This window comes from Heptranchias perlo, chromosome 12 (genome assembly GCF_035084215.1).
Source record: "Heptranchias perlo isolate sHepPer1 chromosome 12, sHepPer1.hap1, whole genome shotgun sequence".
NCBI classification, from domain to species: domain Eukaryota; kingdom Metazoa; phylum Chordata; class Chondrichthyes; order Hexanchiformes; family Hexanchidae; genus Heptranchias; species Heptranchias perlo.
Genome location: NC_090336.1, coordinates 73,321,512 through 73,339,535, shown reverse-complemented (window position 1 = coordinate 73,339,535; position 18,024 = coordinate 73,321,512). Strand labels below are relative to the sequence as shown.

General features: G+C 47.1%; 1 protein-coding gene across 1 annotated transcript in view; it reads right to left on the bottom strand.

Annotated features, from left to right (window-relative positions):
* The window catches only part of LOC137327796 (inositol 1,4,5-triphosphate receptor associated 2-like), a 113,111-nt gene that overhangs the window by 83,650 nt on the left and 11,437 nt on the right, over nucleotides 1-18,024 (bottom strand). The window contains exon 3 of the mRNA XM_067993603.1: nucleotides 2,434-2,550. Within this exon, the coding sequence (XP_067849704.1) occupies nucleotides 2,434-2,550 (117 nt within the window). The remainder of the gene's footprint in view (nucleotides 1-2,433; nucleotides 2,551-18,024) is intronic.

The window sequence follows — 18,024 nt, the reverse complement described above, 5'->3', positions numbered from 1 at the left end:
TGCCATTCACAGCTACTCTAGACCCATCTTTTCATAGAAACATAGAAAATAGGAGCAAGAGTAGGCCATTCGGCCCTTCGGGCCTGCTCCGCCATTCAAAATGATCATGGCTGATCGTCTAACTCAGTACCCTGTTCCCGCTTTTTCCCCACATCCCTTGATCACTTTAGCATTAAGAAGCATATCTATCTCCTTCTTGAATACATCTAATGACTTGGCCTCCACTGCCTTCTGTGGTAGAGAATTCCACAGGTTCACCACCCTCCGAGTGAAGAAATTTCTCCTCATCTCGGTTCTAAATGGCATTCCCCGTATCCTGAGACTGTGACCCCTGGTTCTGGACTCCCCAGCCATCGGGAACATCCTCCCTGCATCTAGTCTGTCTAGTCCTGTTAGAATTTTATATGTTTCGATGAGATCACCTCTCGTTCTTCTAAACTTTACTGAATATAGGCCGAGTCGGCCCAATCTCTCCTCATACGTCAGTCCTGCCATCCCAGGAATCAGTCTGGTAAACCTTCGTTGCACTCCCTCCATGGCAAGGACATCCTTCCTCAGATAAGGAGACCAAAACTGCACACAATACTCCAGATGTGGTCTCACCAAGGCCCTGTATAACTGCAGTAAGACATCCCTGCTCCTGTACTCAAATCCTCTTGCAATGAAGGCCAACATACCATTCACCTTCCTAACTGCTTGCTGCACCTGAATGCTCGCTTTCAGCGACTGGTGTACAAGGACACCCAGGTCTCGTTGCACCTCCCCTTTTCCCAATCTATCACCATTCAGATAATAATCTGCCTTTCTGTTTTTACAACCAAAGTGGATAACCTCACATTTATCCACGTTATACTGCATCTGCCATGTTCTTGCCCACTCACCCAACTTGTCTAAATCACATTGGAGCCTCTTTGCATCCTCCTCACAGCTCACATTCCACCCCAGCTTTGTGTCGTCTGCAAACTTGGAAATGTTACATTCCGTTCCCTCGTCCAAATCATTGATATATATTGTGAATAGCTGGGGCCCAAGCACTGATCCCTGCGGTACCCCACTAGTCACTGCCTGCCACCTGTTTCTTTATTTGTCCCATTCCCACCCTCCTTCCATTTGCACCATCATCCCTTTTGTCATTTAATCACTCCTGCCCTCCGCCCTATCATGGACCTTCCCCTTTGTTCTCTCTCCCCTCCCTCCCCTGGCTCTGTACTTGCTTATACTCCATTAAATCCCTGACATCTTCCAGTTCTGACCAGAGGTCGTCGACCTGAAACATTAACTCTGTTTCTTTCTCCACAGACAATGCCCGACCTGCAGAGCCTTTCCAGCATTTTCAGTTTTTATTTCCGATTTTCAGCATCTGTAGTATTTTGCTTTTGTTTTGATAGATTTTTGTTGGGTGAGGGTATTAAGGGATATGGGTCAAAGGCAGGTGAATGGAATTAAGATACAGATCAGCCATGATCGAGTTGAATGGCGGAACAGGCTCGAGGGGCTGAATGGCCTCCTCCTGTTCCTAATGTTTATATATAAACATGAGAGAGAGAGAGACAGGGAGAGAGAGAGAGAGAGACAGGGAGAGAGAGAGAGACAGGGAGAGAGAGAGACACACACACAGAGTCAGAGAGAGAGAGAGAGAGAGACAAAGAGCAAGAGTCGGGGAGAGAGACAGAGGGAGAGAGAGAGGGAGAGACAGAGAGAGAGCGACAGCGAGAGAGAGACAGAGAGAGAGAGATGGAGAGAGGAAGAGAGAGAGAGAGAGACAGAGAGAGGGAGAGAGAGACAGAGAGAGAGAGAGAGAGAGAGACAAAGAGCAAGAGTCGGGGAGAGAGACAGAGGGAGACAGAGAGGGAGAGACAGAGAGAGAGCGACAGCGAGAGAGAGACAGAGAGAGAGAGATGGAGAGAGGAAGAGAGAGAGAGAGAGACAGAGAGAGGGAGAGAGAGACAGAGAGAGGGAGAGAGAGGGAGGGAGAGACGGAGAGAGAGAGAGAGGGAGGGAGACAGTGAGAGAGAGAGAGAGAGAGACGGAGAGACGGAGAGAGAGAGAGAGAGGGAGACAGCGAGGGAGAGAGAGAGAGAGACAGAGAGAGAGAGAGAGACAGAGTGAGAGAGTGAGAGAGACAGAGACAGAGAGAGAGAGAGAGACAGAGACAGAGAGAGAGAGACAGAGAGAGAGAGAGGGAGGGAGAGAGAGAGAGACAGAGTGAGAGAGTGAGAGAGACAGAGACAGAGAGAGAGAGAGACAGAGACAGAGAGAGAGAGAGGGAGGGAGAGAGAGAGAGACAGAGTGAGAGAGTGAGAGAGACAGAGACAGAGAGAGAGAGAGACAGAGAGAGAGAGAGGGAGAGAGAGAGAGAGACACAGAGAGGGAGAGATGAACATTTCACACAATTGCACAAACAGGAAATGATAATGTCCGGAGACTACGTACCGATCTCCTCAGTGTCGCAAACCTTGAAGGTGAAGTTTAGCACATCCTCCTCAGAGCAAAAACCAGCCTGGTCATGACTTTCTGCCCCTTCTTCTGAAGACACGCTTTCAATGCTGCCTGTTGGAAGTTTTTCACAAGTTTTTAAAAAAGAAAGTTACAGGTCAGAACGGCGGTGGTAACGAACGGTTTGACTCAGTTCCAGCAATCGCTTCCCGCACCTGCCTTAAAATACCCGGCAACACTGTTCAAAATCGTACCGTTCAGGGAGCGACTCTCTGCAGAGAGGGAGGCCGAGTGAAGATTCAGGGTACGGGTGGTGTCGTTGGTTGTGTTACTGGACTAGTAATCAGGAGCTCGGAATTCAAATCCCACTGAGACAGTTTGAGAATAAAAATCTGGTCTCAGTAAAAGTGACCATGAAGCGGTCAGATCGTCCGAAAAACCCAACTGGTTCACTCATGCCCTTTTAGTGTAAGGGGAGTCTCCCTGTCTCTCTCTCCAGTCCCACACCAACATGGTTGACTCTTAACTGCTCTCCGAAGCTACCAAGCGGTTCAAGAAGAAGTAAAGGGAATTAGGGGTCACGGGGAGCGGGCAGGAAATTGGACATGAAGCTGAGTTCGGATCGGTCAAGGCCCTGTGGGTGGCGGAGCGGGCCCAGGGGCTGTGTGGCCGGGTCCTGCTCCTACTTCTTGTGTTCTTCAGATTTGAGGTTGGGATCAGATCAGCCATGATCTTATTGAATGGCGGAGCAGGCTCGAGGGGCCGATTGGCCAACTCCTGCTCCTATTTCTTATGTTCTTATCAACGATGGCCAACCACCACCTTCTCGTGTGGAGCATAAACACCGGCATGGACTATTTGGGCCAAAAGGCCTGTTTCTATAATGTAGACTCGATGTAACTCGATGTTATTTCTGAGACAATAGCCTTGGTCCCAATTCTTGCTGGCCGACAACAGCAGAAATAATTTTGGAGCGGTGCTGTAAAATAAGGAAATCTCAAGTTGGCTCAGTCCTGCTGGTGGGGAACTCTGGTGTCCAGATTACCCTGCCCACCACCCACGGTGTCAGTTTGGCTCAGCGGGTCAGCAGCCATGCCCGACGTCAGAAGGTTGTGAGTTTCAAGTCCCACTCAAGCCTTGAGCACAAAATCTAGGCCGACGCTCACAAAAACAGCACTGAGGGAGCGCTGCACTGTCAGAAGACGCTGTCTTTCAGATGGAGTCGTTAAACCGAAGCCTCGCTCGGCTTTGGAGATGGATGTTAAAGATCTCCACGGCATTATTCGAAGAAGTCATAGAGTCATAGAGTTATACAGCACGGATAGAGGCCCTTCGGCCCATCGTGTCCGCGCCGGCCATCAGCCCTGTCTACTCTAATCCCATATTCCAGCATTTGGTCCGTAGCCTTGTATGCTATGGCATTTCAAGTGCTCATCCAAATGCTTCTTGAATGTTGTGAGGGTTCCTGCCTCCACAACCCTCTCAGGCAGTGAGTTCCAGACTCCAACCACCCTCTGGGTGAAAAAGTTCTTTCTCAAATCCCCTCTAAACCTCCCGCCTTTTACCTTGAATCTATGCCCCCTTGTTATAGAACCCTCAACGAAGGGAAAAAGCTCCTTAGTATCCATCCTATCTGTGCCCCTCATAATTTTGTACACCTCAATCATGTCCCCCCTCAGCCTCCTCTGCTCCAAGGAAAACAAACCCAATCTTCCCAGTCTCTCTTCATAGCTGAAGCGCTCCAGCCCTGGTAACATCCTGGTGAATCTCCTCTGCACCCTCTCCAAAGCGATCACATCCTTCCTGTAGTACGGCGACCAGAACTGCACACAGTACTCCAGCTGTGGCCTAACCAGTGTTTTATACAGCTCCTTCATAACCTCCTTGCTCTTATATTCTATGCCTCGGCTAATAAAGGCAAGTATCCCATATGCCTTCTTTACCACCTTATCTACCTGTTCCGCCGCCTTCAGGGATCTGTGAACTTGCACACCAAGATCCCTCTGACCCTCTGTCTTGCCTAGGGTCCTCCCATTCATTGTGTATTCCCTTGCCTTGTTAGTCCCTCCAAAGTGCATCACCTCGCACTTTTCCGGGTTAAATTCCATTTGCCACTGTTCCGCCCATCTGACCAACCCATCTATATCGTCCTGCAGACTGAGGCTATCCTCCTCGCTATTTACCACCCTACCAATTTTTGTATCATCAGCGAACTTACTGATCATACCTTTTACATTCATATCCAAGTCGTTAATGGAGACCACAAACAGCAAGGGACCCAGCACAGATCCCTGTGGTACCCCACTGGCCACAGGCTTCCAGTCACAAAAACAACCTTCGACCATCACCCTCTGCCTTCTGCCACTAAGCCAGTTTTGTATCCAAAGTGCCAAGGCACCCTGGATTCCATGGGCTCGTACCTTCTTGACCAGTCTCCTGTGCGGGACTTTATCGAAGGCCTTACTGAAATCCATGTATACCACATCCACTGCGTTACCCTCATCTACACGCCTAGTCACCCCCTCAAAAAATTCAATCAAATTAGTCAGACATGATCTTCCCTTGACAAAGCCATGTTGACTATCCCTGATTAATCCTTGCTTCTCCAAGTGGAGATTAATTTTGTCCTTCATAATTTTTTCCAATAATTTTCCTACCACTGATGTTAGGCTCACTGGCCTGTAGTTCCCTGGTTTTTCCCTACTCCCCTTCTTGAATAATGGTATTACATTAGCGGTTCTCCAGTCCTCTGGCACATCCCCTGTGGCCAGAGAGGTTCTGAATATATGTGTCAGAGCCCCCGCAATCTCCTCCTTTGCCTCACACAGTAGCCTAGGATACATTTCGTCCAGGCCTGGGGATTTATCCATTTTTAGGCCTGCTAAAACCGCCAATACCTCCTCCCGCTCGATGTTAATATGTTCGAGTATATCACAGTCCCCCTGCCGTATTTCTATGTCTACGTCGTCCTTCTCCATAGTGAAAACAGATGCAAAAAATTCATTTAGAACCCCTCCTACATCTGCCGGCTCCACACACAGATTGCCATTTTTGTCCCTAATGGGCCCTATTTTTTCCCGAGTCATCCTCTTACCCTTAATATACTTATAAAACATCTTAGGATTTTCCTTTATTTTGCTCGCCAGTGTTATTTCATGGCCCCTCCTTGATCTCCTAATTTCTTTTTTAAGTATCCCCCTGCACTTTTTGTACTCCTCTAGGGCTTCCTCCGTCTTTAGCCTTTTGTATCTGCCAAAAGCCCTCCTTTTTTTCCTAATCCATTCTCGTATATCCCCTGACATCCAAGGTTCCCTGGAGTTCTTGGAACCACCCTTGACCTTTACGGGAACATGTTGCCATTGTATGGTCTCAATCTCCCTTCTGAAAGACTCCCATTGCTCCGATGCGGATTTTCCTACAAGCAGCTGATCCCAGTCCATTTTGGCCAGATCCTGCCTTATCCTATTAAAATCGGCCTTCCCCCAATTTAGAACCTTTATTTCCGGCCCCTCCCTGTCCTTTTCCATGACCACCTTAAATCTCACCGAATTATGGTCACTGTCACCAAAGTGCTCACCTACTAGCACTTCTTCCACTTGGCCGGCCACATTCCCTAGAATTAGGTCCAGTACCGCCCCCTCTCTTGTAGGACTTTCTACATGCTGGCTCAAAAAGCTCTCCTGGATGCACGTTAAGAATTTTGTACCCTCTAAGCCTTTTACACTCTGAGTATTCCAGTTAATATTGGGGAAGTTGAAATCCCCCACTATTATTACCCTATTATTTGCACAATTTTCTGAGATTTGCCTACATATCTGTTCCTCTATCCCCCCCTGACTGTTTGGGGGCCTATAGTACACTCCCATCAAAGTGCTTGCCCCCTTTTTGTTTTTAAGCTCCACCCATATGGCCTCATTTGAGGAACCTGCTAATATATCATCCCTCCTTATGGCAGTAATTGATTCTTTAATTAATATTGCGACCCCCCCTCCTCTTATACCTCCCCCTCTGTCTCACCTGAAGATTCTGTACCCCGGAATATTGAGCTGCCAGTCTTGCCCCTCCCTCAACCATGTCTCTGTGACAGCAACAATGTCATACTCCCATGTGTTTATCAACACCTTCAGTTGATCCACCTTATTTGCAAGACTCCTTGCATTAAAATAGATGCCATCCAGCCTTGCTCTTACATATTTGCCCTGTCTTCCAAGCTGACTTGTTTTTTTCTCTATATTTGGCTGCACATCACCCCCTATTGTAGCTCCACTCTGTATCCCATCCCCCTGCCAAGTTAGTTTAAACCCCCCCCCAACAGTGCTAGCAAACCTCCCCGCAAGGATATTTGTCCCGCTCTGGTTCAGATGCAACCCGTCCGACTTGTACAAGTCCCACCTTCCCCAGAAGCAGGCCCAGTGATCCAGGAAACTGAAACCCTCCCTCCTGCACCACCTGTCTGAGACAACATTTTTCCCTCAACTGCCACCAACAAAGATAGATTGATGGGTCATTCATTTCATTACATGTTAGTTTGTTCTCGGGATGTGGGCCTCGCTGGCAAGGCCGGCATTTATTGCCCATCCCCTAGTTGCCCTGAGAAGGTGGTGGTGGGTTGCCTTCTTGAAGTACTCTGGTCTTCGTGGTGACAGTGCTGACATGATAGTGTTAGGTCGGGAATGGGACATTGTGTGCAAAATGGTTGCTGCCTGGGCCCTAAGCTCTGGAATTCCCTCCCTAAACCTCTCCACCTCTCTCTCCTCCTTTGAGACGCTCCTTAAAACCCACCTCTTTGACCAAGCTTTTGGTCAACTGTCCTCAACTGTGGCTCGGTGTCAAATTTTATCTGATAATCGCTCCTGTGAAGCGCCTTGGGACATTTCACTGCGTTAAGACTGAGATGGATAGATTTTTGGGCACTAAGGCAATCAAGGGATTATGGGGATCGGGCGGGAAAGTGGAGTTGAGGTGGAAGATCAGCCATGATCTGATTGAATGGCGGAGCAGGCTCGAGGGGCCGAATGGCCTACTCCTGCTCCTATTCCTTGTGTTCTTGTGTTGGAGGCACTATATAAATGCAAGTTGTTATTGCATCCGCACAACAAGCAGTGGCAGTTCAAAGTGCGTTGAGACATCCTGAAAGACGCTAATATAAACGCTAGGTCTTTGTTCCCTGTTTGAAGGGAGATAATTGCCTTTCGGTGGTTGGAAGAAAAAGAAACAAGCTGTTGAAAATGGAAAATAAAATGATGCAGCGGTCTGAGAACTTCTGTTATTCTTTCCTGCCCAGAATGTAATTTCCAACACCAAATAATCAAAGAGTGCCATTGGTTCAAACCTGATCTGTGATTCTGCCAAAGCGTGCAATCAAATCTTACTCAGTGACTGGGATTGCGGTGAGTGGCAGGATGCGAGTTTGGACTTGCAATTCCTCACATGGCAAGGTGCAAATCTCAGATATGCCATTGTTGGGCTCAGGACTTTTCCAGCACAGAAACAGGCCATTCGGCCCAACTGGTCTGTGCCGGTGTTTATGCTCCACACGAGCCTCCTCCCTCCCTACTTCATCTCACCCTATCAGCATATCCTTCTATTCCTTTCTCCCTCATGTGTTTATCCAGCTTCCCCTTAAATGCATCTACACTATTCGCCTCAACTACTCCTTGTGGGAGCGAGTTCCACATTCTCACCACTCTCTGGGTAAAGAAGTTTCTCCTGAATTCCCTATTGGATTTATTAGTGACTATCTTATATTTATGACCTCTAGTTTTGCTCTCCTCCACCAGTGGATACATTTTCTCTACGTCTACCCTATCGAACCCTTTCATAATCTTAAAGACCTCTATCAGGTCACCCCTCAGCCTTGTCTTTTCAAGAGAAAAGAGTCCCAGCCTGTTCAGCCTTTCCTGAGAAGGATATCCTCTCAGTTCTGGTATCATCCTTATGAATCTTTTTTACACCTTCTCCAGTGCCTCTATATCCTTTTCATGATATGGAGACCAGAACTGTGCACAGTGCTCCAAGTGTGGTCTAACCAAGGTTCCATTCAAGTTTAACATAACTTCTCTGCTTTTCAGGTCGATCCCTCTAGGAATGAACCCCAGTGCTTGGTTTGGTTTTTTTATGACCTTATCAACCTGCGTCGCTACTTTTAGTGATTTGTGTATCTGTACCCCCAGATCCCTCTGCTCCTCTCCCCATTTAGACTCTGATTATCCAAGCAGTATGTGGCCTCCTTATTCTTCCTACCAAAATGTACCACCTCACACTTATCTACATTGAAATTCATTTGCCAATCACACGCCCATTCTGCAAGTTTGTTAATCTCCTCTTGCATTTTGACGCAATCTTCCTTTGTATTAACTGCACCCCCCAACTTCTCTATTTGCACAGTAATTCATCCACTGATGAACTCACTGAAGTGAAGCAAGCAGATCCCATTAGCATGAAGCCTCGGCTTTCAGTCTCGTGCGTCGTAGTTAAGAAAAACTTAAGACTATCGCACCTTGCCCTTGAACAACTCGAGTCACTCGATCCAGAAACTACTGTTGTTCTTAAAGGAACAGACAGATCTCAGGCCACGTCTTGGGCAGCTGACTACATTTCGAAACAGAAAGTTGCGGAAACGGAGAAGATCGAAGATCGTCCGCGCGATGAGTCTCCTCGGACTTTCCGCTGCGTTGCTGTAGTTTCGTTGGAAGCGCGATGGAAATCCCGCTTACTAGTGTAAACAAGGTTTCCGCTGCACTTCCGACAAGGTTACGGCGGAGAGACGTTGAAAATTTACCTCTCAGCTTGCGTTTGCTCGAACAATTAGTGGCTTCAACTCGCGACAGGTGAAAAGAGAGAGAATGACCCGTTGTATTAAAAACAGATAACTTTTTTTTCGCTGGTGGGGTCATTCTCTCTCTTTCTCTTCCTTTCGGATGTTTCTCTCTCTCTCTGTCTTTTGTTCTGGCCGTTTGTATATTCGGTGATCCTGTAAGTAACGTCTCTCTGTCTGAACACTTTGATTGCCTTGATAACGGGCAGTTGGAAAGATTATCTGTAATCACCAGGCGTTGTTCTCTGACTATAAATGCGGTAACCTTCCATGGAATCCCACACTTCACCTGACGAAGGAGAAAGCCTCCGAAAGCTTGTGATTTTCAAATAAAACTGTTGGACTATAAACTGGTGTTGTAAGATTCCTTACATTTGTCCACCGCAGTCATCTCCACATCACAGTTTTTTTTTAAACTGAGTTCAAATTCTCAAACTGCCATGGTGGGATTTAAACTCACAATCTCTGGATTACTAGTTCAGTAATATAACCACTGCACCGCCGTACCCATTATAAAATCTTTCTCCTTACATGGAATTGTTCTGAAAACACAGGCAAAATGTGGTAAGGAGCTCAGACAGCGTATTGTCTTTCAGTTCACTTTGCTCAATCCTACTTAGCCGTTCCAATCTATTAAACTGAAATTTGACACAGTGAAGGAATGTCCATTGAAAAACAAACAGTGAGTTTCCCTGACTGGTTTAAGACTCCATCTGAACCCAATCTTTCATCAGCTTACATCTGCAATCAACTGCAAGACGCGAGTCACTCAAACAAAATCCAACGTCATTGTATATCTCAGAACGTTACAAGTCAGAAGGAGGCCACATTCAGCCCATCGTGCCTCCGGGGTGCGCAGCAAAGGCAGGTAAATGGGACTGAGATACAGGTCAGCCCTGATCTAACTGAGTGGCGGAACAGGCTCGAGGGGCTGAATGGCCTCCTCCTGTTCACCACGTTCCCTTTTGAAAGAGTCCCATTCCCTTTCCCCTTCTCCATTTGGCCCATCGTGTCAGTGCGAGCTCATTGAATCAGCTCTCCACTCACTCCCGTTCTCCTGCCCTTTCCCTATGCCCTTCACCATTTTTCTTTTTTGAAATATTCATCCACTTGCCTCTTAAGAGCTGTTACACATTCTGCCCTCCCCCCACTGTTCCTAGTCGGTCAATCCGTGCCCGAACAACCCTCTGCCTAAAATAATTTCTCCTAATAACCTCTCCCTGACCTCTTCTGGTGATGAGGGAGACGGTGGGAGCAGAGAGTGTTGATTCATTAAAATACGGATGAGAGATTTCTTTCAGAAAATAACATTTCGGGATCCAGTATCTGAGTGATTTGAGACATGACGTGTGGTGAGTGTAACAGGATCGGGAGGAACGGGTGATTTTGGACCTCTGGTTCCCAAAGCTCTCCCCCACTGGGGGTTTGCCTCGCCTCATGTCTGGGTCTGTTGGAGACTCATTGATAGAGATGGATTGCTATGATTAGTCAATAGCTCCTTTATCATAAGAACATAAGAACATAAGAAGTAGGAGCAGGAGTAGGCCAATTGGCCCCTCGAGCCTGCTCCGCCATTCAATAAGATCATGGCTGATCTGATCCTAACCTCAAATCTAAATTCATGTCCAATTTCCTGCCCGCTCCCCGTAACCCCTAATTCCCTTTACTTCTAGGAAACTGTCGATTTCTGTTTTAAATTTATTCAATGATGTAGCTTCCACAGCTTCCTGGGGCAGCAAATTCCACAGACCTACTACCCTCTGAGTGATGAAGTTTCTCCTCATCTCAGTTTTGAAAGAGCAGCCCCTTATTCTAAGATTATGCCCCCTCGTTCTAGTTTCACCCATCCTTGGGAACATCCTTACCGCATCCACCCGATCAAGCCCCTTCACAATCTTATATGTTTCAATAAGATCGCCTCTCATTCTTCTGAACTCCAATGAGTAGAGTCCCAATCTACTCAACCTCTCCTCATATGTCCACCCCCTCATCCCCGGGATTAACCGAGTGAACCTTCTTTGTACTGCCTCGAGAGCAAGTATGTCTTTTCTTAACTTGTATTCATGTGACTACCAGGATGGCAGATGGCGAACGAGATGAACCTTGGTATTTTTTCGCCGAGCAATTCCTATGATTTTAAATTTTTGCCCCCCCAGTTACCAACTCACCAACCAGCAGAAATAGTCTTTTCTTGATTTACTTTATCCCTGTTAGATCCCCTCTTTACCTCCTTTTGAACCAGTGAAAAGAGACCCAGTTTATCTCCTCACCACTAAAGCCTCTCATCCCTGGTGTCATCTTGGTGAATCTCTTCTGTATCCTCACCGTGGATCTTACATCCTTCCCTAAAGTAAGGTGGCCAAAAACTGGACACATAGGAACAGGAGTAGGCCATTCAGCCCCTCGTGCCCGCTCCGCCATTTGATAAGATCATGGCTGATCTGTGATCTAACTCCATATACCTGCCTTTGGCCCATATCCCTTAATACCTTTGGTTGCCAAAAAGCTATCTATCTCAGATTTAAATTTAGCAATTGAGCTAGTATCAATTGCCGTTTGTGGAAGAGAGTTCCAAACTTCTACCACCCTTTGTGTGTAGAAATGTTTTCTAATCTCGCTCCTGAAAGGTCTGGCTCTAATTTTTAGACTGTGCCCCCTACTCCTAGAATCCCCAACCAGCGGAAATAGTTTCTTTCTATCCGCCCTATCTGCTCCCCTTAATATCTGATAAACTTCAACACAATATTCCATCCAATGATTTGTACAGGTTTAGCATTGCCTTGCTGACTTTTTTCTGTATCTTCCACCCTCCATAAATTTGAGCTCATCCAAAACTCTGCTGCCCGTATCCTAACTCGCTCCAAGTCCCGTTCACCCATCACCCCTGTGACCTACATTGGCTCCCGGTCTGGGATCGCCTCGATTTTAAAATTCTCCTCCTTGTTTTCAAATCCCTCCAAGGCCCTCGCACCTCCCTATCTCTGTAACCTCCTCCAGCCCTCCGAGATCTCTGTGCTCCTCCAATTCTGGCCTCTTGCTCATCCCCGATTTCCATCGCTCCACCATTGGCGGCCGTGCCTTCAGCTGCCTGGGCCCAAAGCTCTGGAATTCCCTCCCTAAACCTCTCCGCCTCTCTCTCTCCTCCTTTAAGGCACACCTTAAAACCTACCTCTTTGACCAAGCTTTTGGTCGCCTGTCCTAATATCTCCTTTTGTGGCTTGGTGTCAATTTTTTTTTAATGCATTCATGGGATGTGGGCATCGCTGGCGAGGCCGGCATTTATTGCCCATCCCTAATTGCCCCTTGAGAAGGTGGTGGTGAGCCGCTTTCTTGAACCGCTGCAGTCCGTGTGGTGAAGGTTCTCCCACAGTGCTGTTAGGAAGGGAGTTCCAGGATTTTGACCCAGCGGCGATGAAGGAACGGCCGATATATTTCCAAGTCGGGATGGTGTGTGACTTGGAGGGGAACGTGCAGGTGGTGTTGTTCCCATGTGCCTGCTGCTCTTGTCCTTCTGGGTGGTGGAGGTTGCGGGTTTGGGAGGTGCTGTCGAAGAAGCAAGTGCAGTCGAAGAAGTTTGATAATCGCTCCTGTGGAGCGCCTTGGGATGTTTCACGATGTTAAAGGCGCTATATAAATGCAAGCTGTTGTTGTTGTTGTTGTGCCCCCATTTATAAATCCTAGGATCCCAAATGCTTTTTTCCCACAGCTTTATCAACTTGTCCTCACACTTTTAAAGATGTCAATATCTTAACCGTTAGGTTTCTCTGCCCCTCATACCCCATTTTAAAGTTTTACCGTTCAATAAATATTCCCTATCCTACTTTTTCTCAAAATGTATCACCGTGCCATCTCTCCAGATTAAATCTCATCTGACATCTGCACTTGTCCAATAGATTCGAGGTTCTGGTGGACGAGTGCGGGGAGGACGAGCAAACTGGCCACGGCACCGTGCTACAGGGAGCCGTTCAAGTGGGGGGGGGAGTAAAAAGGCAGGTGGGTGACAGTAGGCGACAGTATAGTTAGGGGGGATGGACACTGCTCTCTGCAGCCAAGAGCGAGAGTCCCGGAGGCTGTGTTGCCTACCCGGTGCCAGGGTTAAGGGCATCTCCTCCGGGCTGGAGAGAAACTTGGAGTGGGAGTGGGAGGGTCCAGTTGCCGTGGTCCACGTAGCTACCAACGACACAGGTAGGACTAAGAGAAAGGTTCTGCTGAGAGAGTTTGAGCAGCTAGGGACTAAATTAAAAAGCAGAACCACAAAGGTGATAATCTCTGGATTATTACCTGAGCCACGAGCAAATTGGCACAGGGTGAATCAGATCAGGGGGATTAATGCGTGGCTCAAAGATTGGTGTGCGAGAAGTGGGTTTCGATTCATGGGGCACCAGAACTGGGGAAAGAGGGAGCTGTTCCGTTGGGACAGGCTTCACCTGAACCATGCTAGGACCAGCGTTCTGGCAAACCGAATAACTAGGGCGGTAGAGAAGGCTTTAAACTAAATAGAGGGGGGGAGGGTTCAGGTGGGGCGAAGTTTGGATTGATAAAGAGAAAAGACAAGGAAGTAGTACAGGAAAGTGATGGGGGTAATGATAAACAGAGTGTGTCAGGAAGGGACAGAGCATACAAACATAAGAGTGCACTAGCAAATGGGGCCGGGGTAAGAAAAAATGGTAATAGGACAAATCGGGCCATAGCACAAAAAAATGTTAAGATGTCTAAAAATGTTAAAAAGACAAATCTAGAGGCACTGTATCTGAATGCACGAAGCATCCGTAATAAGGTAGGTGAATTAACAGCGCAAATAGATGTAAACGGATACGACATAATTGCGATTACGGAGACATGGCCTCAGGGTGACCAAGGCTGGGAGCTGGATATCCAAGGGTATTCGATATTTAGGAAGGACAGGCAAAAAGGAAAAGGGGGTGGAGTGTCGTTGTTCGTAAAGGATGAAATCAGAGCAATAGTGAGAAATCCCGAGTGGATGAAGGGACAGAGTGTCTTGTGGCCAAATTTCATGATGATACAAAGATAGGTGGAAAAGCAAGTTGTGATGAGGACACAAAGTGTCTGCAAAGGGATATTGACAGGTTAAGCGAATGGGCAAAAATTTGGCAGATGGAATATAATGTGGGAAAATGTGAAGTCGTCCCACTTTGGGAGGAAAAATAAAAAAGCAAAATATTATTTGAATGGAGAAATATTACAAAATGCTGCGGTACAGAGGGATCTGGGTGTCCTCATACATGAAACACAAAAAGTCAACATACAGGTGCAGCAGGTAATCCGGAAGGCAAACGGAATATTGGCCTTTATTTCTAGGGGGATGGAGTATAAAAGCAGGGAAGTCATGCTACAACTGTACAGGGTGCTGGTGAGACCACACCTGGAGTACTGCGAACAGTTCTGGTGCCCTTATTTAAGGAAGGACATACTTGCATTGGAGGCAGTTCAGAGAAGGTTCACTAGGTTGATTCCAGGTATGGAAGGGTTGTCTTATGAGGAAAGATTGAACAGGTTGGGTCTATACTCATTGGAGTTTAGAAGAATGAGAGGAGACCTTATTGAAACATACAAGATTCTGAGGGGACTCGATAGGGTAGAAGCTGAGAGGATGTTACCCCTCATGGGGGAATCTAAAACTAGGGGGTATAGTCTCAGAATAAGGGGTCGCCCGTTTAAGACGAAAATGAGGAGGAATTTCTTCTCCCAGAGGGTCGTGAATCTTTGGAATTCTTTACCCCAATAAGCTGTGGAGGCCGAGTCATTGAATACATTCAAGGCTGAGTTAGACAAATTTTTGATCAGCGAGGGAGTCAAAGGACATGGGGAAAGGGCGGGAAAGTGGAGTTGAGGTAAAAATCAGATCAGCCATGATCTCATTGAATGGCGCAGCAGGCTCGAGGGGCCGAATGGCCTACTCCTGCTCTTATGGTCTTATGGGCTGAAGGACATTGGCTCAGAAAATTATACGAACATACAAACAAACGAAAGTACGAATTAAGAGCAGGAGTAGGCCATTCAGCCCCTCGAGCCTGCTCTGCCATTTGATAAGATCATCGCTGAGGGGGAGGTATAAGAGGAGGGGGGGTCGCAATATTAATTAAAGAATCAATTACTGCCATAAGGAGGGATGATATATTAGCAGGTTCCTCTAATGAGGCCATATGGGTGGAGCTTAAAAACAAAAAGGGGGCAAGCACTTTGATGGGAGTGTACTATAGGCCCCCAAACAGTCAGGGGGAGATAGAGGAACAGATATGTAGGCAAATCTCAGAAAATTGTGCAAATAATAGGGTAATAATAGTGGGGGATTTCAACTTCCCCAATATTAACTGGGTTACTCAGAGTGTAAAAAGCTTAGAGGGTACAAAATTCTTAACGTGCATCCAGGAGAGCTTTTTGAGCCAGCATGTGGAAAGTCCTACAAGAGAGGGGGCGGTACTGGACCTAATTCTAGGGAATGTGGCCGGCCAAGTGGAAGAAGTGCTAGTAGGTGAGCACTTTGGTGAGAGTGACCATAATTCGGTGAGATTTAAGGTGGTCATAGAAAAGGAGAGGGAGGGGCCGGAAATAAAGGTTCTAAATTGGGGGAAGGCCGATTTTAATAGGATAAGGCAGGATCTGGCCAAAATGGACTGGCATCAGCTGCTTGTAGGAAAATCCGCATCGGAGCAATGGGAGTCTTTCAGAAGGGAGATTGAGACCATACAATGGCAACATGTTCCCGTAAAGGTCAAGGGTGGTTCCAAGAACTCCAGGGAACCTTGGATGTCAGGGGATATACGAGAATGGATTAGGAAAAAAAGGAGGGCTTTTGGCAGATACAAAAGGCTAAAGACGGAGGAAGCCCTAGAGGAGTACAAAAAGTGCAGGGGGATACTTAAAAAAGAAATTAGGAGATCAAGGAGGGGCCATGAAATAACACTGGCGAGCAAAATAAAGGAAAATCCTAAGATGTTTTATAAGTATATTAAGGGTAAGAGGATGACTAGGGAAAAAATAGGGCCCATTAGGGACAAAAATGGCAATCTGTGTGTGGAGCCGGCAGATGTAGGAGGGGTTCTAAATGAATTTTTTGCATCTGTTTTCACTATGGAGAAGGACGATGTAGACATAGAAATACGACAGGGGGACTGTGATATACTCGAACATATTAACATCGAGCGGGAGGAGGTATTGGCGGTTTTAGCAGGCCTAAAAATGGATAAATCCCCAGGCCCGGACGAAATGTATCCCAGGCTACTGTGTGAGGCAAAGGAGGAGATTGCGGGGGCTCTGACACATATATTCAGAACCTCTCTGGCCACAGGGGATGTGCCAGAGGACTGGAGAACCGCTAATGTAGTACCATTATTCAAGAAGGGGAGTAGGGAAAAACCGGGGAACTACAGGCCAGTGAGCCTAACATCAGTGGTAGGAAAATTATTGGAAAAAATTCTGAAGGACAAAATTAGTCTCCACTTGGAGAAGCAAGGATTAATCAGGGATAGTCAACATGGCTTTGTCAAGGGAAGATCATGTCTGACTAATTTGATTGAATTTTTTGAGGGGGTGACTAGGCGTGTGGATGAGGGTAACGCAGTGGATGTGGTATACATGGATTTCAGTAAGGCCTTCGATAAAGTCCCCCACAGGAAACTGGTCAAGAAGGTACGAGCCCATGGAATCCAGGGTGCCTTGGCACTTTGGATACAAAACTGGCTTAGTGGTAGAAGGCAGAGGGTGATGGTCGAAGGTTGTTTTTGTGACTGGAAGCCTGTGGCCAGTGGGGTACCACAGGGATCGGTGCTGGGGCCCTTGCTGTTTGTGGTCTACATTAACGACTTGAATATGAATGTAAAAGGTATGATCAGTAAGTTCGCTGATGATACAAAAATTGGTAGGGTGGTAAATAGCGAGGAGGATAGCCTCAGTCTGCAGGACGATATAGATGGGTTGGTCAGATGGGCGGAACAGTGGCAAATGGAATTTAACCCGGAAAAGTGCGAGGTGATGCACTTTGGAGGGACTAACAAGGCAAGGGAATACACAATGAATGGGAGGACCCTAGGCAAGACAGAGGGTCAGAGGGATCTTGGTGTGCAAGTTCACAAATCCCTGAAGGCGACGGAACAGGTAGATAAGGTGGTAAAGAAGGCATATGGGATACTTGCCTTTATTAGCCGAGGCATAGAATATAAGAGCAAGGAGGTTATGATGGAGCTGTATAAAACGCTGGTTAGGCCACAGCTGGAGTACTGTGTGCAGTTCTGGTCACCACACTACAGGAAGGATGTGATCGCTTTGGAGAGGGTGCAGAGGAGATTCACCAGGATGTTACCAGGGCTGGAGTGCTTCAGCTATGAAGAGAGACTGGGAAGATTGGGTTTGTTTTCCTTGGAGCAGAGGAGGCTGAGGGGGGACATGATTGAGGTGTACAAAATTATGAGGGGCACAGATAGGATGGATACTAAGGAGCTTTTTCCCTTCGTTGAGGGTTCTATAACAAGGGGACATAGATTCAAGGTAAAAGGCGGGAGGTTTAGAGGGGATTGGAGAAAGAACTTTTTCACCCAGAGGGTGGTTGGAGTCTGGAACTCACTGCCTGAAAGGGTTGTGGAGGCAGGAACCCTCACAACATTCAAGAAGCATTTGGATGAGCACTTGAAATGCCATAGCATACAAGGCTGGAATATGGGATTAGAGTAGACAGGGCTTGATGGCCGGCGCGGGCACGATGGGCCGAAGGGCCTCTATCCATGCCGTATAACTCTATGACTATGACTCTATGA